The sequence below is a fragment of the Rosa chinensis genome, chromosome 4 (genome assembly GCF_002994745.2).
Source record: "Rosa chinensis cultivar Old Blush chromosome 4, RchiOBHm-V2, whole genome shotgun sequence".
Classification (NCBI taxonomy): Eukaryota; Viridiplantae; Streptophyta; class Magnoliopsida; order Rosales; family Rosaceae; genus Rosa; species Rosa chinensis.
In genome coordinates, this window is record NC_037091.1 from 20,224,428 (window position 1) to 20,251,620 (window position 27,193).

The 27,193-nt window shown below is 40.7% G+C and overlaps 1 protein-coding gene and 1 long non-coding RNA gene across 2 annotated transcripts; both read left to right on the forward strand.

Moving 5' to 3' along the window:
- The first annotated feature begins 1,190 nt into the window (after positions 1-1,190).
- Positions 1,191-3,718, forward strand: LOC112200901. The gene is made up of 5 exons (XM_024341913.2): positions 1,191-1,370; positions 1,954-2,032; positions 2,104-2,313; positions 2,532-2,993; positions 3,174-3,718. The coding sequence occupies exons 2-4, from the start codon at positions 1,961-1,963 to the stop codon at positions 2,970-2,972; spliced, it is 723 nt and encodes a 240-aa protein (XP_024197681.1). The 5' UTR covers positions 1,191-1,370; positions 1,954-1,960; the 3' UTR covers positions 2,973-2,993; positions 3,174-3,718.
- A 4,289-nt stretch (positions 3,719-8,007) lies between these two features.
- On the forward strand, positions 8,008-9,651 carry LOC121052626. The gene is made up of 4 exons (XR_005809646.1): positions 8,008-8,063; positions 8,257-8,301; positions 9,153-9,249; positions 9,602-9,651. It is a non-coding gene; the product is annotated as an uncharacterized LOC121052626 (long non-coding RNA).
- The last annotated feature ends 17,542 nt before the right edge of the window (positions 9,652-27,193 follow it).

Below are 27,193 nucleotides of genomic sequence, written 5' to 3' on the forward strand. Positions count from 1 at the left end.
ACATGAGTGGGCTGCTGATGTGATATCTTCAGATGTTCCTCTTCCTGGTGTGGATGACCTCGCAAACCAGCTTGTTGAAGTGCTTGATTTATTTGTCGAACCTTAGCTCTCCTAGTTGCCTTGGGAGATTTGTGTGTTGAATGGAAATCACCCAAATACTTACATTTAACAAATAGGAGGTAAAGAGGCAAAACACTAGAATAAACCACAAAAAGGGTTGATGCCCTAACTCACTTGAGTAGGTAAGCTAATGAAAGTAACTAAAACTAGACAAGAGAAAATTAATCAGGAAGCAACGATGGTTGGTAGAAAAGTCGCGCAGGGTCAAGGGCCTTACTCTTTTGTAGGACTTCAACTCAAAAAGAGAAGATCCAAAGCACGGAGAAGACTGCTCCCTTCTTGTGAGGCAAGAAAGGCTCAACACCTTTTGTACTTTCAGTAAATCTTAAGAACCAATGAGGGGAGAACCTGTTCAATCATGAGGCATTGAATGGTGGCCAGAAGTTGTCTCCGGCTCTACTCTAACAAAAGAGGCGAATATGAATTTCAAAAGAAAAACATAATGACTAAAAGTCAAAGAATTTGAATCTGAATGAAAAACTGAAGTGCCGGTTGGGTTAGAGGTCAACAATGGCAATTTATAAGTAAAAACTTTTAGATCCTAAATTTGATGTTACAAGTGGGGTGAGTGAACTTTTTTTAGATAATATTTGGACATTGAGTCGAGGCCCGTATTTAGAATAGAGAACCTAAATAGGATGGAGAACCGAATCTGCAATTAGAAAATATCTCTGGATCAGTTTTGGTTGCCGATCCATCATCGTGAGGATCCATTTGTTTCTTCGTCAGTTATTATGTTGGGTTTCCAGTTTTGGGCCCAACTATACTGCAATATGTCTTAGTCGCCCTCTATGGGCCTAGTTCTATTTGTAGGTAAATGGGAATTCTCCAATAAATACGTGCAGGAAAGGACGCGAGCGATCGGCCGTTTAGCACATAAACGAAAGTGGGTAGAGAGATAATCGAGAGATCGAGAGAGAGAGAGAGTGCCAAGTTAACGGACTTGGGACTTGAAGGTCCGATTAGCCGGAATTTGGGAATTCCGATTCACGTCGGGGGCAGAAATCAGTTCGAGTTCAGGCTAGGGTTTTCGTTCCCAATTGGGAATTCAATACAACGTAATTCTGAAATTCGGACATCAATTTCATAGACTCCCGAACTGGAAGTCTGGAATCCCAAGTCTACGAGACTACGACCTGTTTCGCCGAATGCGTCCTTTACTCCACTTCTCCCAGAGATCAGTTTAGCAGTGGATTGAAGATTTCGTGGTCAAATTCAATTGCGGTCAAATTTCTTGCTCTGGTAATCTGGTATCAGTATGATACTCCTCTCACTCTCCTTGTTCTGTAATTTATTGTGTTCTTACTGCTTCATTTAGTTCCTTCTTATCTATAATGAATGAAATAAACTGGTTTGTGATGTGGGTTTAATTGACGGAAGTCATGGAACTGTCAAGGTCAGTAGGTCGCCAGTCGCGACAATGGGTTGGAACTTTTTGAGTTCTTTCTGTTTATTTAATTGTGATTGGCACTATGAACTGGAACACAAAGTGAATGGCAAAAGCTATAGCTAGCTTAGGCCTTAGGAGGCTGAAGACTGAGCTAGCTCCTTTAATTTACTTGAGCAGCTGAGCATCCGATTATGTTTCTGAAGCCACAATATAGTTTCTTTTCTATAAATGTTTCTGTGATTATACTTAAATTTTATTATATAATGTTTGTTTTCTATATTTGTTTATGTGACTATACTTAAATTATCTCAAATGTTATAGGCATGGTTCAAAGGCTCAACCTGGATTCCAATATTTGATGTTGATGACAAAACATGCTTGACAGAACTTCTGTTCAACTTGGTATTTTGATCAAGTTTTAGTTAAGGTTTTGTTGGAAATAGGGGAAGGATGTCGGCGGCGGCGGAGGAGTCAAGTGAGGCAGGCACCATGGGCGAAGAGGTTTTGAAGCTCAAAGAGAAGGTTTGCACTATTACCAATGTCTTCTCTATTACTAGATATTCTGCATTGCATTCTAACTAGTGCTGTGTCAGCTTTCTCAATGCCGACTTGAAAGGGAGCGGCTCCTGACAGAGAACAAGAGATGGAAGATCAAGAAGAAACTTCTTATGCGGGGTATAGAAAAACTAGAAGACAAGATTAGTAAAGAACAAGAAGTGTTTCTGTGTGTAGGATCTGAAAATTATGAGAGACAGATTACACTCTACAAGAACTTGAACACTACGAACAACAGTATGTGGCAGGTACATTTCTGTCACCAGTTGAGCTGACTATGATTTGGAATTCGAAATTTGTTTTCCAAAGTTTAAATCTAGGTCAATAATTAGCCCAAAAAAAATGTAGGCTGATATACGATCATATTGATAGTATAGTCACTTCCACCTGTAATTTCTCATGCTGAATAGCAAACATGCTTCAGCGTCCAATTTTGAAGCCTCTGGTTTGATGTGTGTTTTGGCAGCTAGGGGACGAATTGTCCAAAGTAGATGACGAATTGGCCAAACTAGATGAGGAACAGTACAAGTTTTTTGATAGTGAAAGGCCTTGTGTGGGAACAGAAGTGGAGAAGAAAATAAGGCCGTCACAATCAAAGACAGAGAAGCTGGATAAGCTATACTCAGAGATGAATAAGAAACGGGACGATTTATTAGCTTTTCTTGAAACTCGTACAAAAAATGCAGAAATCACCGATGATGTGAAGGCTCTGGTGAGAGACCACTATACTCAATATATTGAGACACTCAAGACTGATGAGGACGAGTATGCACTGAAAACAAAGATTATGGATATTATTCTACCACCGGGTTCTTCTCAGAAGCAAATTGGGATGTTTGCCAGGGTTGATTCTATATCTCCAATCTCTGCTGGGATTTCAAAGATTTTGAACTTTCTAAGAAAATAGATGGAGTCCAACGATGCGAAGGTGATACATTTAATGATCTTAAATTAATATGCACAATTTCACTACGTTAGTACATCAGGATTTATTTTTTAGTATATTTGTCACTAGTTGTTGTTTCTCACTAATTATATTTTCTCAAGAATAAGATGGTAGTGGCATTTTGCTTGTGTTCTGATTTGATTTATCTTTTTACCTGTTAAGGATAACATCCTATAGGAGGAAGAGACGAGAACGGAGAAAGAAAGTACCACGTGTCTGGAGATCCTGGCTAATGCTCAATAGGAAATAAACTTTGGAACTTTATCATCACATAATAAGTTGAGGATCTGTTAGCAGTTTGACTTTTGATGGAAGAGAAGACATGGAGGACATTGAACCTCCTCATAATAATCAAATTTAGGATTTTCAGTTTGTTTACCCTCATTATACATGGAAGTATTGCAGTTGGAGGGATTGGTGTCTCTGTTTAGCCTTGTGGTTCTTATTTGTGCGGGCTAAGTTCAATTACATCGAAGGGTAGTCTTCTGGTTCTAACGTGGAACCACATTGTTTAAATTACATGCTCCCTCTTATTTAATCTTGTTATGAATTTTCTATGTTAATAGCACATGTTCAGGAGTCGGTTATTTCTTGGTAATTGCGGTTACTGAGGGAATGGTTTGAATAACTTTTTGCTCTTCGAGGTGGAAAATGTACCATGTATCTCGGATTTCAAAATATTATCTTGCTTTCAGGTAACGGATTAACATCTTGCTTTCTGATACTAATTGTATGGAAATTTCGAAGTCCCCATGTGGACTTGAGTTATGGGTATCTTATCCATTACAAGTTGAGTTAATGACCAATAACTACAAAATGACACTATTAATTACCAATAGTAGATTTCAAAACATGGAGCCCGTGCGAACAAGAACCATTAGCCCATTGTAAAGAAGGAACACTCAAATCACTGCAAGTGGCTTAGTGGTTCTTGCCTAATCGGGTGTGCTCTCTAACCCAGGTTTGAATCCCGAAGCTGTCAAAGTAGTCAAGCACTGTGCTGTAATGCACAGTTGGAGCATTTCACATGCACCGAAGGGGTTAATCTTGGGTCTATGAAGCCTTTGAGTTCATATTGACAAAGTTAAAAATAAAAATAAAACACTTGAATATTAAGAAAATTGTGAAACATGTCATTGACTAATATAAACCATTTCTCCCAAATCAAAGCTATTCCAAAAGCTAACTGAAAATCAAAATCCTCTCTAAATCGACGTCTAGGGCTCCAGAGAAGCTAGGCGGTGAAGCAAGGGAGCGACCTAGCTGCAAAGCAAGGACCCGACTCGACGGCAAAGCAAGCGCGCGACCCCAACGACGAAACAAGCGCACTCTTGACCTCGGCGATGGAGAAGCAAGCGTGAGATCCGGCGGAGAAGCAAGGGTACGACCCGGACGGCGAAGAAAGGGCGCGACCCCGCGGCGATGTAAGGGCGCAACCCCGACAGAGAAGCAAGCGCACGACCTCGGCAGCGAAGATAGGGCACGACATCGGCGGGTCAGTAGCTATAGTCTTGAAGGTCAGTAGAGAAATTTGTAGTTACTGAAAGTCAATAGCTATAGTCTGATTTTTGTGCTATGCATTCAACACTATGAAATTTGATTATGCTTAGTAGCTTTAGTTGAGAAATTTTGAGAGTCAGTACCTTCAGCCTCGTGTTGTCACAGTCTCTCCCTCAGGTAAATGATTTTGGTTGACAAATTTTGATTATCCTATTGGGTTGAGAACTTTAACAAATTAAGAAATTAACATTTAGACTATTGAGTGTTAGAAAACCTATGTGTATTGCAACCTCATTTTTATGTGTAGTTAGGCGGTGAAAATTGATGTTATGTAGCTGATAAAAGTACAAAATGAATTGTCTGAGCTTATTGTCAGTCTGTAGCATGAAAATGCTGCAATATGTGCAATCTATGATTATTGAGCGTCAATAGTATTAAATTTCTGTAATATGTGCAATCTATGACCCTCTAAAGATCATTAGCTTTAGTTTCTAAGGGTCAGTACCTTCACTTTCTGAGATTTCTTTGTTCTGATGGAAAATGAGGAGTTCTGTGACCAACAATAGTACAAAATGAATTGTATGAGCTTCAGTTTCTAAGGGTCAGTAGCCTTAGCTTCATGATTTCACTAACCCTATGTTTATTGCAAGCTCATTTTTATGTTTATTTCTAAGGTCAGTAGCTTTAGTTGATTTTATTTGTATTGCAACCTCATTTTTATGTCTACTTTATAGGAAGGTCATTGCAATTATGTCTACCTATAGGCTTTGTGGATATTTGATCTTATTATTGTTATTAGTCTTTATTTTCTGCTTGAAATTCTGATCATTGATTTGCTGCAACTATGAATATCTTTTGGTTAGGTCTTTTGCATTCTTATGCTATAATGTTTTTTTAATCAAATTGAGGTTAGTATAATACTGAGGGTCAGTATACTATTGAGCGTCAATAATCATATATTTGCATTTGTCATATACACAAATTAATCGCAAATGGCAAAGACGAAGGCTGCTGCAATAGACAAAGAGGATGTACCGATTGAAGAACATGAGAAAAACCATGGTGGAGAGATTTTTTCACCATGACGAGAACTAGTATTCGAAAGTAGGTAATAACTGAAGGCAAGCAAAGACCATATTTCTTTACCATTTTTGTAGTTTCATTGTGGAGCATATATATATATATATATATATATATATATATATCCTAAACTATGTACAACAAGTTGCTAACCAAAAAGTCAAGGATAAAAGTGTTTAGGTAGACAATGTGCTACACATTGAAAATGAAATCAAAGAGAGCCTCAAGCATGAAGAAATCCTACTGGAGAAACTTCTTCACCAATGAGAAGAGGTGAAATTCAAAGCAACTTGTATGTGAAAACAGCAAAACCAAATATAAATGATATAGTGTTCAAGTTTCATATGTAATATGTATAAATAGTTTTTGATATTACTATATAAATGAGTTTCTTAGAAAAACAAAGATGGAATGTAGAAATATTATTTCTCTGATTCTTTGTATGTTTTACAACTTGAAAAAAAAAAAAAAAACTTTTTCTGTATTGTGAAGATTTTAACCAGAGGAATATGTTCTTCAAGTTTAATGACACATTTGGAAAAATCGGAAAAATCTCCTCCCCGGCCACCAGTGGTAATGACATCACTTCACTTGAAGCTTTCGAAGGGTTAGCGACCTTGGGCTCCCAGACCGGATCGAAGGTAGGGTAGCCAGCTTTCTTGGAGGCCTCGAATCTCCTCCCCGGCCCACCACATGGGAGGAGATTCGAGGCCTCCAAGAAAGCTGGCTACCCTACCTTCGATCCGGTCTGGGAGCCCAAGGTCGCTAACCCTTCGAAAGCTTCAAGTGAAGTGATGTCGTACAATTCTTGTTTCTTGTTAGTTCTGGAATGATGTCATTGCTGGGTAATTTGTACATATGAGAACCAAAAATTAAGCAAAAGCTTTACTTACGTAGTTTCTTATATTTATTTTTGTATTAATTAAGCAAAAGCTTCTGTAGATCATTGTTGGCAGCATCCCAAAAATTGAAAACAATATCAATGGTTTTGGTTTTGTTTATCATCTTTACTAGTTAATCGCGAATCGTGGGTACCATTAATCCATCGTTCATAGCCGGCTAATGCAAGTTCGTTATGGCTCCTGCAGCCCAAGTTCAATTCTGTTTGTAATTAGAATTAGAATTACTTAACCAAAAGCAGTTATGATTGTGTTTGTACCCGTTAAAGGCGGAGAGATTGTAGGAGGTATTTCTCGGAGTCTCTCTTTCTCTCTATTTTCAATACTTCTGATGTTTATCTCCCATCTTAGAATTTTATCTGGGTAGTGCAACTTTTTTTTTTTGGTCAATGAAAGATATGTATTAGATGGTCCAAATGGTACATCCAAATACAAGAGGTACCCCAGCAAAAAGAGGCACATAGACCCCAGCAACACACTACAACAAAGAATTCATTTGGCTTCACCAATTAGCGTCGGCGTCAGAATGTCGTCGCCATTGATCAAAAATTCGCTACGGCAAATACGGCGTCGCAAAGAGAAAAATTATTTGCGATGGAACGCCATGCCGTCGCATAAATATGCCTTCAATTGCTACGGCAATATCTTTCCGTCGCCAGAATTTACTTCTTTTTCGATAAGATAAAAACTCGGGCCAAACCCAGATCTGTCCAGACTCTCCATCTCATCTCGTTTCCTCTTCTTCTCTTCATCCTCGCTCGATGCCATCCCAATGATGTAAAGGGCAAAGCCAATAATCCGGTCATTAGGTGAGTGAATATGTCTCTCCCAAATTCAATTGGGGTTTCTCTCTCTTCTCCAAATCCCTCTCTCCTGCTCTGGGCGGCCCTTCAAGGCTTCCACCGCCAGATGTGTATGCATCCATTGCCTCTCTCTCCATCCTCTCTCAGGTACTTCGGCCGCTCTTTCTTTGTCTATCTTTCTCTGTATCTATCGCTGTTTGTATTTACCTGATCTAATTTTTCAATCAAAAGCTTCAAACTTGGGTGGTTTTTAGGGATTTCGGGGTTTTATCTCATCACCACTTTTCTATCTCTATCTGTGTGGTTCAGTTTTTGGTTTAATTTGTTGTATTTTTTTGGGTTTTAGGTGTTGAAGTAGTTTTTGCAATAGAGAAAGCTGCAGTAGAGATATGACTACTATAAGATCAAGCTTGCAGTCTAAGATTCAGCAACTTCAGTTCGCCGAAGGTGCTCTCGGGCTGTCTATCAAACTCGACTCCAAGCCGGTGAGTTCCTTCCCTTTCGCTTTCGGTTTGGTTTGATTTTTACATGGTGGAGTTGTATTGTGAGAATTTTCTATTGTTTTTTGTTTTAAGTGTTTTAGAGATTAGGATTTCATAGGTTAGGGTTTTTGAATGGTCCATCTGTTTAGTTCTTTGGAGGTAGTCAAGCGTTTGGGGTCCTTAAGATATGTGATTGTACATCTGATTGATTTGTTACCATATTTTTGTGGCAGGATTATCACATAGATGCTGATTATCAAGTGGGTGATGGCTTCTCTTTCAGTGGAGGTGCCTATTCTCTTTTCCACTACCTCTTTTATTTCCTAAATGGCCTTTCTAAGTTTTTCAGTAGTAGTAACTACGGAAGTGGGTAAGTTTTTGATATTGAAGGTGGAATGGGACCTTTCAGTGGAAAACACCTTTCTCTGTATTCCATTAGTAACTAAGAAAATTCAAACTATTGCTTTCTGTATGTTTGCAGGTGGAATGGGAAAAGAACATCGATCCTGATAACATGACATATGAGGTATGTTATAGATACCTTGTCCTTTTGTGTCTTGTCTCTTTTAGATATTAGAGCTAAACCACCTTTTGTTTTTCATGGGAGGGACGTTAAGCAATAACACAAACCTGAGTGGTTGCACATTCATGACCACGTGAAACTTTGTTCGGCTGCTTGTTTGAATTTATCAATGAATGATGGTCTTTTGATGAATCTATAGGTTTCAAAATAAATTGAACAATGATTTTCAATTTGATAATCAAATTACAAATGTGTTGCATTAACAAGATTAGAGTTTGCTTTAGAGTATACAAAAAGCTTAAGATGAATATGTAAAAGCCAAGGAGTGAATGAATTGTGATCTCTTATGTCCCGGGACCAAGGCTGGTGGCCATTATAATATAATAGAGACTTATTTGCCTGGTCATAGGTGGGTGTGTGTGTGAGTGTGTGTGTCATATTCATAGTACAGTTACCTATTTCTTCTATGCAGAAGTTTAATAGGATTTGCAGTGTTGTCAATGTCATCCTTTTATGACACTCTGGTTTAAGCATATATTGTATGAAACATAGACGGACTTTGAAAGATTATCACATGACTTTGAAAGATTATCACATTTCTTTCTAAAGTGTTTTGGATATGTTTAGTTTACTAGATGAGGCCTAACTACCACCCAGAAGGCTCATTTTAAGAAAACAAAGTAGCTGGAAAGAGTCAATAACCTAATGAGTTCAACTTCTCTCAGCTTTGGATATTAGGAGGGTCTTTTGGTGAAGATCTGAACAACATTGAAGCTGGTTGGCATATATTATTTTTTATTCACTTTAATCCTTAAGGCCAGAAATGATTGAATCCTTATTTTTTCTTTTTGAAGGTTCAATTATAAATCTTGATACTTGTTGGTGCATAACAATAGGTTAGCCCAGACCTCTATGGTGACAGCAACACAACTGTTTTTATCGATCTCAAAGGTCCCTGTTTTCCCCTCTTTTAAGTTTTTCACTTAAAGTTGATTCTTTTTTTAGCAATGTTAGTAAACTTATCTTCAATGTCTATGGGGGATTCCTTCTTGTTATAGGAATTGGTGTTCAATTTCATATTAGTACTTGTGAAGTGATGTTGCGAATTTCCCTTCATTGATACTTGAAGCTTGATGATACATTTGTGATTTGTATAGCTTAGTAGTTGACTAGGATTTGTATAGCTTAGTAGTTTGGAAGATTTTTATATCAAGGAAGGTTATCTAAACTAGTGATGTTCTCTTGTTAGGATGACTTGCATGTTAATGTGAATACCGCATTGAATGTTGATTCTGTGTTGCAGGTAATCACAAAAGGTTGTAAAGCAACTCAAATAAGAAGCTCGGACACAAGAAGATGGTTCATATAAGTCTGTCTTGGCTCTATCTTGTGCCCCTTTTGGATGGTAAGATGGGCAAAGTTTATAATTCTGTGTCCTCTGAAGAAGAAAAAAATGAAAAAAACAGGCACTGCCTAATTGAGTTTTGTGGTCAGCTCAGTTTACAATTTTTTTTTAAATTTGATTGCAGAATGATTTGTTGGTCCTATGTTTTGGTATATGCATGAATTTGACTGTTTTTCTAGGATTGGATCCTTCAGAATTGATATTTTTGTTGTCAGGGTTATTTGAGTGATTTTAAGTACTGCTAATAGGACTAGTACTGCATTTAGACTTGAATCGTATATATTTGTTAATCATTTGCATGGTTCTGTATTATATTGAAATAAGTGATAGCCACATATTTCAGGTTTGTAATCTTTCTCCAGTCTTCAAACTAGAACGAAGTTGCTAACATCTGTTCAGTTTCTGTTTTACTACACGTTTTCAAAAGTTTTTATACGGTTGTAAATATGATCATATGCAAAGACTGATACAACTGAAATCAGATTGCTTAATTTAGTTCTTTGTTAGGTATTGAAAATGAGATTCAGTGGTTGTTTTGGTTTTTCGTTTTTCATTATCAAATGAGCTTCGGATCTTTTGGCCTTCAAAATGTAAACTGCTTACACGATGGTTCACATCTTCTTTAGATTGGATCATGCAATAGTATTGCCAGTAAAATAAAGTAGCTAGTGTACTCAAACATGAGTTATTAATTTCTTTGTAGTTTTTGGTTTGTAAATTACTAATTATTTTCTTTTGAAAACCAGTGAGGTAGACAATGGGATTAAGAAACCAGAATTTTCAAGGAATCCTTGATATCATGACATCCTTATGGATGAAGTATATCCTGCAAAAGAATCTTGGTCCAGAATGCTATTTGGAAAGGAAAATGTCAAGGTACATATTCTTACGTACGTTATCTTGGTCTATAGGACCAATGATGTGTTAATTTCCACACTTCACATTAGTTCTTTGTCCTTTGTATGAAGAATCATTGTATGAGTTACAAGTGTTCTAAAATTGTATGAGTTACAAGTGTTCTAAAATTTAAACATGGACATAGAAGACCAGCAGTGTCTATTTTAAAGTTTAAGGACAAGGATGTTACTGGGAAGAGGATTCAAGGGGTATGCTGTGTTTCATAGTTTCATGGATTGTCTCAATTTCATATCCATGCATGGTTTTTCTGTTCAATTTCACATCAAACCTACTTGCTTTAGGACTGTGCCACCTTGCGACCATTGCTCTTCTGATCTGTTACTTACCTTTTTTATTGTGTAGTGAATGTTCAAGTTTATGGTTTGGAATGAAAAGACCTGAAACCATGATTCCTTTTTTTGTTACTATTGTATGCAGTTCCAATCAAAATAAATGACCACATTCTCACAGAGCCTGTTTTTTTATTTTGCTAATTGGGTTTGATGTGATACTTAGTCTGGATTGTTTGTTTGGCTGGTGTTAGCAACTGAAACAATTAGGAAACATCATTTGATTATTATTAGGCAGCTAAGGCTGTTGTGATCATTTGCTTCACATATGGGATGAACTCTCTACTTTTTCTATCTGTTTGCGAGTGAATGTATGATCATGCTTTATCTGGAAAGTTGTTATTGTAGCTCAGTTGAGTTTTAATTTACAATTAATATTTCCTTTCTGATGCTGGTTCAGAGGCTAAAGAGTTTTCTATAATATGGTTGAATTCGTTATCTGATTTACATTTTTCAACTTTCTCAGGGAAAGGATATCCTGGAAATCCACTATCCCGAAAGTCCTTTCGGCACAAAGACCAGAGTGATATGAAATTTTAATAAATTTAGATTCTGTATAAAATTTAAGAAAATCAAACAGAAACTGGCATGGGTGAGCTGCCTAGTTTTAGCTAAGGTTAAATATTAGTGCATTTTTGTATCTGTATAATCATACCTCAAATATTATCTATCCAAGGATTCCAAGCTTTGTATTTCAATTTTGTTGGCTCTGTACTTATAGATTATCTTGTTTGCATAATTAAGTAATTGAACAGAATGTCAATTGTATGCTTTTTGTTAAAAAAGAAAAGATTTTTTTTTTAATTAACAATTCATATTTTGCGACGGCATTGTTTCCGTCGCAAAAATTCCCCTACGGTAGGTGGCGTCGCTATTGACCTTTGCAATGGCATAGTTGCCGTAGTCAAACTGCAAGCTACGGCGTAATTGCGGTAGCAAATAGCAATGGCGACGCCCTCAACGACAACGGCAATTGGTCTTTTGCGACGGCAATTTGACTTTCCGCGACGGCGTTGCGCCGTGGCCATTTGAATTCTTTTTTGTAGTGACAAGAGGCATATAGGCCCAGCAATAGAGGCACTTAGGCCCAGCATAAACAAAATAAAAGCCATAGTGGGTGTGGCCAAATTACAAGTCTAAAGCCCAAAGATAAAAGAAAGAAACCCTAAAAAATTTCTAGCAGGCATCACATCTTCATCAGCTGCAAAGTCTTCCTACCGCAATATTCCAGTTATTGCTTGACGTGAATTCGCCGCCGCAGCATCAGATCATACCACCTTCTCCACCGGTTGTGACACACGCCGGGCTCAAGAACGCCCAATATAAACCGAGTAACTGAAGAGGGAGTGATTACCAAGGTAACTGGACACCCTCTGTTCATATAACAAAAATTCGCCAACGGGTGAAAGTTTGTTTAGAGGTGGTGGAGCATGGAGCAGATCTGAAAGCCAAATTGGTCAAACCTGTCAAACAAGAACAATAACAAAGGAGGAGGAAAATCTATGCTAAAAAATTGATGAAAAGTTGATGAGAGATAGGATTTGGGTTGTGATGATGGATGGAAGAGGTGGAGAGGTGATGTGGTTGATGAGAGTGAGAGCTCGCCCAGTCATGGTAATGCTCATGATAGCAGCAGCAAGTGATGGGTAGATGGAGATCTTGAAGGGAGTAGAGGGAAGAGAAAGAGGAGGAAAATGAAGGAAAAGGGCAGATCTGGTCAAGAAAAGGGCTGGGTGGATGGAGTGGAGATGGAGGTAAAGGTAGTGGTGGTGGTGGTGGTGGAAACAGAGGTAATGGTGAGACTCTCAAAATGATGGCTGATTTGAGGAAAATTTCTAGAGAGAAGGAGGACCTTCTCTCTCTAGAAACTTTCCCTGTGTCTTCCTCATGTCTGTCTTTTTCTTTCTGGGGTAGTGCAACTTAAATATAAATAAATTGGTCGAAATGAAACAACATCCTTTGTGCGAACAAAACTGGGCAAGAATTTTCTTTTTCCAATGGTTGCTGTTGCTGGGTCATTATCTCTACGAGGTTAGCATATACCAACAAGCTCCTTTGCTTTTTTTCCTTGTTCAGTTTTTCACGGCCATCCTCTCATGTAGATTAATCGGATTTTGTATGATTTGGTCCGAAGGTAATGAAATTATATCGGATTTTGTATGATTTGGTCCGAAGGTAATGAAATTATACATGGCTTGGTTTCTGGAGTAAGCTTCGGTGTGCCTAAACGGGAAAATACTTTGGAATTTAGTGTTTGCAAGTTGGGTAAGAGTCTCTGTTAATGCTGGAGTTGCCTTGGCAAGACAGCATTTAAGTGCCTGAGTCGTAATTTCCCAAAAAATATAAATTTGTATTGGCAGAAACATAAATTCTGAGCAAGTTTTACTAGCTGTTCGGCTTCAAAACCAGTATGGGTGCAAACCGTATCTTTTGAGCGTGTGTGCAGGAGTGCCAGCACCGTGGGATGCAGTCGTCGGAGAATCCTTTGACCTGACTTCTTGATCAAACGATATGGACTAGGAGAGCACCAACCTTGTCACAGGGTTCTTTCCTCTACCTTCCAGAAAAGGACTTCTTGTCTTACGGGTAAGGGCTTTGGTTGTGATCTCTTCACGTCACCGAATCGATACTCAACGTTGTAGGTTGAGCAGAGCAATCACTAGGAAGTTTGGAGAAAGCACGGCTTTGCTAAAGCATATCTTTAGCTTCACTGGGTTGCGAGGGCGTTACCCTTGCTTCGCTGGGTTGCAGGTAGGTTTGCTCCGGAGAGACTTTGATAATCGCTGGGATTAGTTGATTGAAAAGTTGTGTTTTGTTGTATTGTTTTAGCCTCTATATATAGGCTACTGCAGATTTTCCTTCCTAATAAGAATGAAATACTATATTTTAGGCCACAGTTATTGGCCTTGAATCAAATCAAAACTCTTAATAGTTTTGATAATTATCGTAGGCAATTAATAATTATCCTCCTCTATCGCCGCTAGAATGTAGGCAAGGATAATTGCCTCTTGGAGTCCTGGACGTAATATTCTCGGATGTGAACTGTTCATTGCCATGCTTCACATATGTCCATTATATCCTTTCCTTAATTGAACCATGCATGTATATACGTTCATATATATCTTCGCGACTTCGCGAAGTGTGTGTGTGTGTGTGTGTATATATATATCAAGGTTCAAAAAATCGCTAGGCGCTAGTCGGGCGGTGGGCTAAGGAGGAGCGCCCAGGCGTCTAGGCGGTTTTATATTTTTTTAAATTTAATTTTATTTTTATAGCTTTTATTTATGTAATTAAAAATATATAAATTTATAAAGACTCAAAGAGTAATAAACTAAAATTTATAAAGAGTAATAAACCAAATATTTATCCTACTCAACAAAAAAATAAACTAAATATTTATTTAATTAAATAGTTAAATAAATCAATTATCCAACAAAAAAAGAAGCAGTATTCAATTAATCAATTATACTTCTTAATGGCCTGCACGTGCCCATCTTATCCTCATTCTCTCTGCCACAATTGTACTCTCTCTCCATAATTAACCACCCCCTCCCTTCTCTCTCTCTCTCCTCTGCGAAACCAATAGCCACCATCTCTACCTTTACTCCTCTCTCTCTCTCTCTCTCTCTCTCTCTCTCTCTCTCTCTCTCTCTCTCTCTCTCTCTCTCTCTCTCTCTCTCTCTCTCCCCTTTGCGAAACCAGTAGCCAGTTAGCCACCATATCCACATTCTCTCTTCATCCATTTTTTCATTAACAGAATGCATTAATCATTTACCAAGAATAGAGCCGTGGAGCTGCGGTGGTTGGAGGGGCCGGGGGGAGCTCCGGTGGACGTGTGGAGTAGAGGCACGGTGGCTTGGTGGGGAGAGCGAATAAAGGTGCGGTCTATTTTTCCTGTTTTGGGGTCGAATGGGTTTTGGGTTTTGCTGCTGTTGAGTTTGGGTTTCGGGAGGGAAAAAAAAAAAAAGAGGAGGAAACAGCCCAGACCGCCAGGCGGAGGCCCAGAGCGCCCAGGCTGATGATCAGGCTGCCTAAGCGGCCACCCAAATCCTATCCGCCTAAAGCTTCCGATTTGCTATAACTCGCCTCGGTCTGCTGCCGCCTAGCACCTAGGCAGCCTGGGCGGCTGAGTTTTAGAACACTGATATATATATAGCCCACTAAGCCATGCAGCTTGCATAATTAACTTGTATATATATCTTCCTTGATATTCACGAGCAAGCATGATTGTTCAGCACCATAATTCCTTGCATAAATATATTGGCAGCAAATAGTTGGTGGCCCACCATGCTATGCCTTCCTTAATTGCAATATGTGAGTAGCCTTGATTCTTGCATGGCTCATGTACGTCCATGATCGTTTCCTTGATTACCACAATTAACCCTGATTGCATGCTCCTATATATGCCATTGCACATTAATTGCATGGGAATATATGAATATTGCATGGCCACGTGATTGCTCTCTCTTTGCACAATCTTGGTAATCAACCAAATAAACCACCATTAATTACTAAATATATGATAATTAATAGTAGATCGATGAATATCCAGTCTTGGTTCAAAATTGCTTGGCCTCCAAGTAGGCTTTATTTAGCCTCTAAACAATATATTTTGAACTCGTCGGAAATATACTGCTTGGGTCACCGATATTGGCCCGATTTCTTCGAGTCCCCTTTAACGGGAAAAAATGTTTATTTTGGGTTCAAATATTGCCCCCCCCCAAGACCTCGAAGTCAAAGTTCCCTGTCTTGACTGAAGAGGTCTTGAGTTAGCATTAGTCTTGCGATAGCATCACTAGGGACGTAGCCAGGATTGTATGAAGGGTTGGGCTAATTTTAGCCTAACAAATATTTTGCGCATAACTCTAATTTTAACCCATTCAGCCATTCCCAATTCGCAATTACTGAATTACGACCTCACCCTAAACAGTATTCAACCCATTCCCAATTATCAACATCAAGTGATTCAAGTCATCATTCATCATTCATCAACCCATTCGGCCATTCCCAATTCCCAATTACTGAATTACGACCTCACCCTAAACACCCAACATCAGTACATCACGAATTCACGATTCAAAGTTTCAAACAATCAAACATCATCAGCATTCAGCAAGACAGCAATTCAGCAATCAGCATGGGTATTGGGTATTTGGGTATATGGTGTTTACCTGAGAATCTAAGATTCAGGGATTGAAGTTTGAAGATTTGATGCCTTCAAGAATCAAGAGTTCAAGGAGCAGGAGTCGGCCGAGTCGCATGACGCAGAGAATCCAGAGATGCAAGCCGCAGTCTGCAGGTCCGCAGTGGAACCGTGGATGTGGCTCAGTGGACGGTGGCGGAGGAGCCGAGGAGGTAGCTCAGGCGGACTGAAACTCTGAATATGGAGGTGGCTCGGTGGCTGGAGCTTAAAACTCGGGGAGAGACTTGGTGGCTGGAGCTTGAAAGTTGAAACTCTGAAGGATTCCACTGATCTGAAGTTCTGAATTCGGGGAGAGACTAGAGAGTGAGACTGGAGAGTATGGAGTCGGAACCGACAGCTGCAACCCAATTGCAAAGTATTAGTATTTTTTTTTTTTTTGGGCTATACCCATACTTGGCAGTTTTTGGCCCAATTTTTCCCTTGGGCTACAGCCCAGACAGCCCTTGTAGTGGCTCCGTCCCTGAGCATCACTATAAAGCCACTTGCATTGGCTCAAATGAAAATTGATAATTTGAACAGACCTCAATTTCTAGGTCGTGAATATTGAATGACACTGAGTCTCCTTGATAGGGTAAGTAATAGCAAGTACATCTTGTAATTATCAATGATAACCATAAAGAACCTGGCAAGGACCCTGACAACAATTCTTGCTCAAGTCCTTGAGCTTCTGTGTTCAGCTCATGTCAAGCATAAAGATATACTTCCAAGCTTAAACATGAATAAAAAAAAACCACAGGTTCTGGCCTTATTGATGATCAAACTCTTGCATCTTTGCTGAATTAGCTTGATCGTAATAAGAGAGCACAATGACTTCAGCATCCCAATAATAAAGCCTCTACATCTGACCTTCTGAATGAGATGCCCCCCAAGGCTTGCAGTGACTTGTTTTGCATGCTTTTCTGCCTATAAGAATACTATGCCCCCCAATGTTAGGGAACATGTAGTCTAACCATGTATTGTTCACCATTGCTTCTCTAACCTATATCATGACTTCAAGAAACAATGCTGGGAAGCTAAGCGGCCACATGAGTTTGGCCATAAAAGAATGGTGATCATGACTCCATCATACATGCTTATATTTCTAGCAAACATCAATATTATATTATAGGCACCACTCACATGAATTACTTGCCCCACATGTACGTTGCTCCTCATTTTTTATATGAATCATGTCAGATGTAGGGCTGGTGTAGGAGTCAGAACTATAGCGGTCCCCTCCTCCATCTCCTCCATGTGCAGCAAGTGAGCCTTCGCTCCATTTAACTGAATGCCTCTTTGCTTCCCTTCGCTGCCTCTTGGAATGACACATATCAAAAAGAGATTGATGAATATCCCATCAACTTTTTGACCAAATGAATCCTGGCTTTGCAAACTTGTTCCTTGTGACCATTCAGCAACTCCTCACGACCTTATTTTCTGAGTTGGATGTGCTTGTGGGCCTTTTGGCTGCTTCGCGAAACATTTTTATTTGTTGCACTTACTCTCTGCCTCATGAAGTCTTCAAGCTGCTCGCGACACTTCGTCGCAATGAGAATGGGCTTCGCCCGCGAGTGTTCGCTCACTTGATGGTATCATTGTACTTTTTGGATTCTTCACGCGCGGTGACCAACCCTTTGGCAGAGTGTTTACACCAGTGTCATTATTGCAGAAGGCTTCTTCCTTGTAACCCCATTTCATCTTTTTAACTGAATGCCTTTTTGCTTCCATTCGCTGCCTCTTGGAATGACAAATATAAAAAAGAGATTGATGAATATCCCATCAACTTTTTGATCAAATGAACCCTGGCTTTGCAAACTTGTTCCTCGCGACCATTTAGCAACTCCTCGCGACCTAACTTTCAGGGTTGGATGCGCTTGTGGGCCTTTTGGCTGCTTCGCGAAACATTTTTATTTGTTGCACTTACTCTCTATCTCATGAAGTCTTCAAGCTGCTCGTGACACTTCGCCCGCGAGTGTTCGCTCACTTGATGGTATCATTGTACTTTCTGGATTCTTCGCGCGAGGTGACCAACCCCTTGGCAGAGTGTTTACACCAGTGTCATTATTGCAGTAAGGCTTCTTCCTTGTAACCCCATTTCGTCTTTTTAACTTTAGCCAACAACAGCCTACTCAAATTCCCAGTGTATTATAATCTAAGTTTTAAATCTAGAACGGCAGGCAACAACAGCTTATACCTATATGTATTATAAACCTCTAGTTGTAATCCTTGCTCCTCTTTCACTTCTACCAGAAATACCATATGAGTTCCATTTATGCAAGCCAACTTGAAGTAGTATAAAGGAAGAAAATGTTGCAAAAACTAAATGGCCAGAATATCAAGTTACATCGAACCTCAGAAGAAGACAAGACTTTCCAACCCTAAAGTCTCCAATCAACAAAAGCTTAGACAAGTAATCACTACAGGCAGAAGAGAACATTTTAGGACAGTCAGTGATATGCAATTCTCAACATTCCGAATACATAGAACCTCTAAAATTCTAGACACAATCTATCAGTCAACACTTTTGGTCAAACCATAATGTAAACTATTATGTCCCGAACCTATATTTATCGATTTATTGGTCTTTTAGACGGTAAACGATAATTTCTTTCACATTTTACTTTGTTTCGGTACTATTAGTGGACTAAAAAGTTAATTTTCAAGTCAGTTTTTTACAAAAGTTTTTTCACGAAAGTTGTAGAGGCCATTAAACCAAGTTAGTGGACACATGGTACGCTTAAATCAGAGTTTGTATGAGAAAGTTATGATCGAAATAATAAAATTACTGTTCATGATAATTTTTCTAGAAAAAGGAGGAGTTATTGTGGTAAATTTCCATTTTAGAAACTTACCACCGACTATCTCTCTCTCTCTCTCTTCTCTCTCTCCCTCCCCAACCTTGTCACATTCCACTAGTGATAACTCCTCCGTCCAGCAACGGAGTTTGACACCATAGGTATCGTTGGGAAGCTCTCTTCCTTTTCTTCAATTCTAGGGTAGTGTGGTAGTTTGGAATGAACTGTGGAAGGTGCAGCAAGGAGAAGAAGAGGGCAGTGTCGTTGTTTTCTCAGGTTTTGGTCTGAACTTGAGTGTTTAGCCACCTCCGGAGACGATTCTTGTTGGGTCTTTGAGCTCCTGGATCATACAACAATCCCTTGAAGTCTCTTGATCCAATTTGAAGTATGGAGCACGAATCGAAGGATTGAAGATCAAGAATTTCAATTTTCCCCTCTTTGCTTTCCAGTTAAATTTCGGCCAACCAAGATATTTCTGGACTTTGTTGTAGTTATGAAAGTTGTTGGATTTCTTGAAAGGAAGATTTCGACATAGGTCCTGTTCGCTGGATTGAGGCCGGCCGGCCCTACGCGCCGCTAATGTTGGTTGAGCGTGGAGGCTCTTAGGGGTGGTTCTGATTTTATTTAGTTAAATCAGTTTATGTTGTAGAACTTGTAGATATGAATTTGGTGGAAATCAGAAGAGTTTGATATCGATTGTGAATTCCTAAAGTTTGGAGTTATCGATTTACTATAATCCAACCATTGGATTTCTCTCGAATCTGTCATAGAATCTGTAAATTAACGAATTGGTGTTAGTGGTGAAGTTTGGGTTGAATCTGAAAAGAATTGGAGATGTTGGTTGTTGGTGTTAATATTTAAAGTTCAGCGGTAGCCAAACCTTTACTAACGCTGGTCTGACAGGCAGACCGCTACCAATGATACTTAGAGTTCCTTCTACCTGTCAAGTGAAATACAGAGGGCGTCAAAGGGAGACCGCACTGGGCGGTCTTCTCTTCTCTGATGCCTAAGTTAGTCAATATATTTATGTTGACAAAGTAACAGTAGGTAAGTATTAAATGTGTCCTTAATGAGGAGAGAGGAGAGGACCTTTTATAGGTCAGGACAAAGCTGATCTTCTCCCTGTTTTCTATGTGGGACTGACATGCTTCAGTCCCCAGCTTCTGGAGCTTCTGATGCTGTCTTGCCGTGGCCCGTGGCGGCGCGTCAGCGGTGATCTGGGGGCTAGCCAGGGCTTAGGAGGTAGCCTGCTTGGTCGTGTTCCCGTAGGTCACTCCCTTGGCGGGAGTTGGTACCACTAGTGGTAGCATGAGCGTGGCTCATTATAGCTAATTATGCTTGCAAATGCCTATGTAAGTACAAGTCCCCCAAGTCCCCAGTCAAGGAGGGCAATCTTGGTTGGGGAGTTGCCTAGCGGTTCGAAGCGTTGCTTCCGCTAGTCTTGCGAAAGCATAATTAGCGTCAGTGTTTTGTCAACCATGGGCTTACTGAGCAAACGCTTTATACTCTTCTAGGTGGGCCCCTCTAGGCCACCTAGGGAGTCTCCCATTCCCCAGCTAAGATAGGCCTCCATTTGGTCGGTGTATTGCTTGTTGAGGGGAGCTGCGCTGAGCAGAGGGTGTTGGGTAGCGAACCAAATCTTTGATCCCCAAGTGCGGGGGTCAACATGCCTGATTAGGGTCGTCGAAGACTGTTGACGCATCTCCCTACCTGTCCTGGAGGACCATGTTTTAACTGCAGCACCGCGTTGCGGTCGTTGTTAAAGTGAGGCGTTGCCTCGGGAATAGCCGCTGGCGGAATTCCCTCCACTAATGCTAAGTGGCTGGCAATGTCGCGAGGACCTACCTGGCGGTAGCCCGGTGTATAGCGTTGTGGTCAGCGGTGACGTTCTTGCCAAGTGTTTGAGGAAAGAGTCCTACTAGCAGAGTTGCGCTTAGCGAGATGGAAAGAGAGAAGTTCTGCTAGCGGGCTTGCGCTTAGCGGAGTGTAACATCCCGTATCTTTACTTACCCGTTTACTAGTCATTTGGATGGTAAACGACAACTACTTTCACTTTTTACCCTAATTCGGTATTTTAGTGGCCCTAAAAGTTGATTTTTTGATCGGGCCAAAATTTGAGAAAACTTCCTTCAAGAAAGTTGTAGAGGACGTTAAACCGAGAACGTGCATATGTGGTACGCTAAAATCGGAGTTCGTATGTGAAAGTTATGGCCAAAAATGTAGAAGTTACTGTTCATGGTAACTTTCTATATATATAGAAAGTTACTGTGGTAGCTTCCATTTTCGGAAACTACCCAGATAACTCTCTCATTTCTGTCTCCTCTCCCCCGACCTCTCTCCCTCTTCTTTCGGTCTCCCTCTGTCTCCGTCGAGATCGGCGCTGTCTGGCCACCAGTAGGCGAGCACCGGTAAGTGGTTCACGCGGCTTCTCCTCCTTTACACGGCTGTGGCCGTGGGTGGTGATGTTTTGGTCGGAAAAGTGAGATCGAAGCCTAAAAGCCCGACGGTCCCATTTGATGAATTCCGGCGATTTCTTCCGGTTCCGGCGGTCCCCGGCGACAATTCTGGGTCAATCGACGCGCCTCGAGCTATGGAACATTTTCCCCCAAGTCTCTAGCTACAATTCTCAGTGTGGAGGTCGAATCGAAGAAATACCCGAATCTGGAGTTTTGAATTTTCTGGAAAAATTTCACCGGCCGATTTTGTGCACTTAAAGGTAAAATTGGAATGTGTTGTAGTTGAGAAAAATGTTGGGCGTGTTGAGTAGTTGTTGCTGCCGAAATTTGGTGACCATTGGAGGTGGTGGTCACCGGCGCGTGAGCCCCACGCGCCGCCACTGTGGGTGGCGCGTGGAGGCGTGTAGGGCAGTGTTTTAATTCCGGTTTTTGGCCCTTTAAATCCTATAAATTGTGTAGAGCTTGTATGTGAAGTTTGGTAAATTTTGGAGAAACTTGGAATTAATTACGAATTTTTGAAGTTTAGGGTTTCGATTATCGAATTAAGAGAATCCGACCGTCGGACATCTCTCGGTTCTGCCTTGGAACCTTTAAATTAACGAATTGGTATTAGTGGTATAATTTGGGCTGAATCAGAGGAGAATGGGAGATGTAATTATGAGGAATTGATTTTAGGAATCGTATTAAATTGTTGAATAATTATTCACGGAATATAATTGTGTACAGGACGACGTACCGAGCTATTGCTCGATGACGGAACTCGAATGCGTGATCGTAGGAATAGTACTGTGAGTGGACTTTTGTTTTAAATAATGATGCATGCGCTTATTTTCTTGAATTAATGCTTTATTTATTTATCATATTACTTTCGAGCATATTATTTGTTCCGGAATTTCTGTTTGGTTTATCTCATGGATTTGCTTTCAATAATGATTTTCTGAGATGGATTATGATTTACCTCGGTCATGAATTTCGGATATTAATTTCCGTTATGCTCGGTTTCGAAATTATAATTTTTGCTGACTTTCGACGAATTATTTTCCGAGGTGATTCCAGAATTTCATATTTATTTTCATTCATCGATTTGAGATTTCTGAAAGATTTTTCGAAATGGGATTTCGATGGAATTATTTCTTGTTTATTTAATCGATCTTTGGTTTTGGCATTGGGAATGCCTTAGTAATAATTTCGGTTTGAGAATTATGACTATTTGAAGATTTTATGGCGTGCGGGGTCACGTCATTGGAATATGCTTATTTCTCTCCTATTTATTTTGGAATTTGAGATTATCTTGGCGTGTGGGACACGTCATTGGAAATTCTTTTACGAGAGATGGGGAAGCCTTATGTATTTATGATTTTACTGTGGTTTTCGGATTTTCTTTTGCCATACTTAGGGTGACTATTATCATTGCTAGCTTTGATCTTCCGCCTTTGTGGCAAGGTGATGGGATCACCGAAGCCCTCCGCCTTTGTGGCGCTGATTTACTGTCTCTGTGACAGTAATTCTGAAGCCCAGTATCCTATCGCTACACTTAGTGGCGTAAGGGTATATTACGGGAGTAATGGGAGTACTTTAGCCTGGGAGGCTATCACCCGAGCCTGGGAGGCTCACTTGTATGGCTATCGCCTTCCCCTACTCACTTTACTATTTTTGACTAGCGGGGCTAGTTCGATTTCCGTTTAACCAGCGGGGCTGGTCTTATTTTCTTGAGTACCGGAGTTTCAATCTTTTCATTTAGTTTGTGACTAGCGGGGCTAGTCGGTTTTTCTTGTACAGAACTTCTCTTGTTTTGTTTCCTTAAACATTGCATGCATTGGGAGTTTTAATGAAATAAATATGGGAAAGTATGAAATCCTTTTCCTTTTAAAATTGTTTATTTTTGTCCACTCACGCTAACGTGTTTTAAATTACTTTTCCCCTGAGCCCTTCGGTTTCAAATGCCCAGTTCGCAGGCAAAATTAGGTGAGGTCGGACGTACATGGAGTTGAGGCATAGTCAACAGCATGGCTTCCGCGTTTTTCTTTGATTTAGGTTTTCCTTGTTTACCCTTGCTATTAGAACTGCTCTGATTACCTGTGGAATTAATGTTGTTAAGTTGAGATTTGTGTTTAGTGAATTGGAGAATGTTGTGATTTAGGGAGCAGGGTGGCTCCAGGAGAATAAGGATGAATAAATTTAGAAGTGTAAATGTTTTCTACAGGTTTTGGGTAGCCCATTTTTAGGGGAAGTTCTCCCAAATTTTTGGTAGGATTTCTTCTAAGGTGGGCCCCGCAGGACCACCTCGGATTTCAGGGCGAATTCTGGGTCGGGTCCTGTCACGGAGACTATCTCACTTGCAAGATGGAAAGAGAATTTCTGCTAGCAGGCCTGCGCCTAGCGAAGACTATCTCACTTGCAAGATGGAAATGGAGAAGTTCCGCTAGCGGAGTAGCGCTTAGCAGAGACTATCTCGCTTTCAAGAAGGGAGAAGTTCCGCTAGCGGAGTTGCAGTTAGCGGAGACTATCTCGCTTGAAAGATGGGAAGGGAGAAGTTTCGCTAGCGGAGTTGCGCTTAGAGGAGACTATCTTGCTTGCAAGAAGGAAAGGGAGAAGTTCTGCTAGCGGAGTTGCGCTTAGCAGAGACTATCTCGCTTGCAAGATGGAGAGGGAGAAGTTCCGCTAGCGGAGTTGCACTTAGCGCAGACTATCTAGCTGAGTGCTTCGATGATTGACGATTTTCCTTTTCAATGGTTACCCTGGACAGACGCTTCGTGTGATGGTGCCCGATACGTGGCCTACATATGTATTGGATTAGCGTGTGTGATAACGTCTCTTCAGCACGCCCGTCACCTAGCCATTAATGCGAGTAATTATTGATTTTGTAACCGAGGCGTCGCCTCGGTTAATCCGGAGAGTAAGTGCGTTTGTGAGTCAAGTGTACGGTTGTAGTGCGATGTCGTTTTTCAGCGGACGTCCTAGATTAGTTTGACGTTGACATAAAAGAGAGGGAAACCTTGTGGTTTGGCAATTCGTACTTTTTACCTTGTGTCGTTGTCTTCAAGCTTCGCTCTGTGTTCTGAGGAGTATTGCTGAGATTCCTTGAAGATATAAGAGAAGTGTTTTCGGTCGCACTCCAGTCTTGACCTTTGAGGTTGGTACCCTGAATCTGATCCCTATTTTATTGGATTTTTGAGTTTGCCTTTTGTCGGTTTCTAGGTTTTTTTTCGATATGTGGTATTTTGTTCCTCCCTGGTGTGTTCTGAGGGTGTAGAGCGAGTTTTGGGGATGGGTTTGGTGTTTGGTAAAGGGTTGGGGTCTGGGGGTTTGCTGGATGGTTGAATCTAGGTTTTTGAGTATATGGGCATATTCTGTTCGTGTTTTCTGGGTAAGTGATCTTGATGCTTCTGGATGTAACTGATAAAGGGCTAGTCTAGATCCTGTGCCAACTGACTGGTTTGAGTTTTAGGGTTTTGGGATGGCTAGCGTCATAGAGATTTCAAGCGGTGAGGATTCCGGGTCTGACGAGTCGCTCAACGTGGCGGATAGGGTTTTTATTGACTCGTTACGTCCGTCTGCCCCTGTAGGAACTTCCTCGTCCGAACCGCTAGACATTGCACCTCTACGAAACATACCTTGGGAAGTTTCCATGGGTCGTGCTGGTCGTTCTGAGAGTTCTAGGGCAGGGGAGGATGCCGCTGCTTGCAAGAGGCGGGAGGATAGGCTGGCGAGTAATAGCACAGCTAGCGGCTCCGCTGATGGGGTGAGAGAGGCTAGCGGGGAAGAAGCTGAGTCGGCCTGGGTTCTCCGCGTCGGTACAGCGGTTGACGAGGCGGGAGGGCCGATGACGGTGGTAGCCGTCAACCGCGTGAAGTGGGTGTTCCGCCTGCCAGGCGTTGTGAAACTGCGACCGCCACTGAAGGATGAGAGAGCGTCGTTCCTTCCAGCTGGGCATGCCGCCGTGCACGAGGCTATCTTCCTCCAGGGAGTGACATTCCCATTGCTACCAAACCTCCAGATTTTAGTTTGTGAATTTGGCATCGCTTTTGGACAGATTTTCCCTAATATGTGGGAGTTGCTGGTGGCGGTCAACTCACTTTGGGTCTGTCCGGTTGTGACGGTCCAACCGTGGCAGAGGTGCTGCACTTCTACGAGTTGGTGTACGTGAAGCGCCAAGGATGCAGCGGACAAGTGAATCTGAGTTGCCGCCAGGGGGCGCCCAAGCTAATTGAGAACTTGAAGGACTTCATGTCACCCTGGCGAGGGACCTTCTGCGTTGCTACCACCGACTGGGAATATCAAACGGGGTCGAACAATGGAGAGACGACCTTCAGGATTAAGTCGGAATTCCAACCTATCCGAGGTTGTCGGTCTGCCACCGCGTAGAGTTGCTTTTTGTTGCGTAATACCTCCCTGTTGTAATGACCGCTTCATTGTTTTTTTTTTTGTAGCGGGCCTGCGTTATAGCTTGACGCGCGACGAAGAGTGCCGCTTGGAAAAGATCCGCGGCTGCTGGCTGATAGGAGCATTTTAATGTGGTATTTTAATAGTTAATTCCTCTCATTTTTCTTAGTTAATTCCTTAACGAATCGATTTTTAACTCAATTTCTATTTTTTTAGGTACATTGTAGTAGATGATGATGAAATGAGCTGTTTGGCCCCAAAATGAGCATTTTGGCCTGACAAAGCATGTCTTGGAGAAATTGAGCCAATGAGAAAGCGAGCTAGACAAGAAATGAGGAGTGGCAGACTAACCATCCGAACTCCAAATGAGTTGAAACTTTCCAGATTCACTCTAGACATCCTAAGAATCATTTTTTAGTGCAAGAGCTTTTTTTGAGTGGAAGGCCTTCAAACAGTCAGCCCAATTTTCTACAGAAGCAAAACTGGAAAACTGGACCTATAAGAGGTCCAGCAGCATTTTCGGCCCAACCGCATGGAATAAAAATCTGAAAATTGGTCAGGATGATCTACACTCATAGTGGAACATTTCATATGAAGAAGTCGAAGGCATATAATGAAGTCTTGTTAGAGAAATAATTGAAGGAATAAAGGGGCAGAAACTGACCTAAAAACAGCTCAATATTCACATGTTCATGTTTCCTACCCACATGAAGAAAGCTAGATGCTTTTCTCTTTTTCCTTGGATATATTTTTCTTCTACAATCTCTTTAATAGATCATCATCACTTCCATGCTGCTGCACCTTCATGCTTTGCTTTCATTTCATCATTTCTCTATCTTTTCCATATTTTACAAGTGAACTTAGATCCACTTTCATTATTTTTCTTCCACTCATCATTTCACTCTTCTTTTTCTTCCCTATATAAACACCTTCTCCTCTCATTCTAAGATACACATTCCTTCATCCATTCCATCTTCTTTGTCTCTCCATTTCCTTTCCATTTTCCTAAACACATTCCTTCATCCATTCCATCTTCTTTGTCTCTCCATTTTCATTCCATTTTCCTATACACATTCCTTCATCCATTCCATCTTCTTTGTCTCTCCATTTCCTTTCCATTTTCCTATACACATTCCTTCATCCATTCCATCTTCTTTGTCTCTCCATTTCCTTTCCATTTTCCTATACACATTCCTTCATCCATTCCATCTTCTTTGTCTCTCCACTTCCTTTCCATTTTCCTTTCCATCCTCTAGTTTCAAGTTTCTACATTTCCAAGCAAAGAGCCGTCATCATCCACCTTGTGCCGTGATAGTGAAGTCTTGCTTTCAAGATTTAAGATCAACGTCTCAAGCTTTTCATCATCCACTCCCTTCATGGTGTAATTCTATCTTTTTCCTTGTAATTTCTTTTGGTTTTATTTTTTT

Excerpts from the sequence above, each read along its gene's own strand:
- LOC112200901 (XM_024341913.2), top strand. The coding sequence starts at position 1,961 with ATGTCGGCGGCGGCGGAGGAGTCAAGTGAGGCAGGCACCATGGGCGAA. Across the intron at positions 2,033-2,103 it reads TTTTGAAGCTCAAAGAGAAG|CTTTCTCAATGCCGACTTGA; the intron begins GTTTGCACTATT and ends GTGCTGTGTCAG. Across the intron at positions 2,314-2,531 it reads CGAACAACAGTATGTGGCAG|CTAGGGGACGAATTGTCCAA; the intron begins GTACATTTCTGT and ends GTGTTTTGGCAG.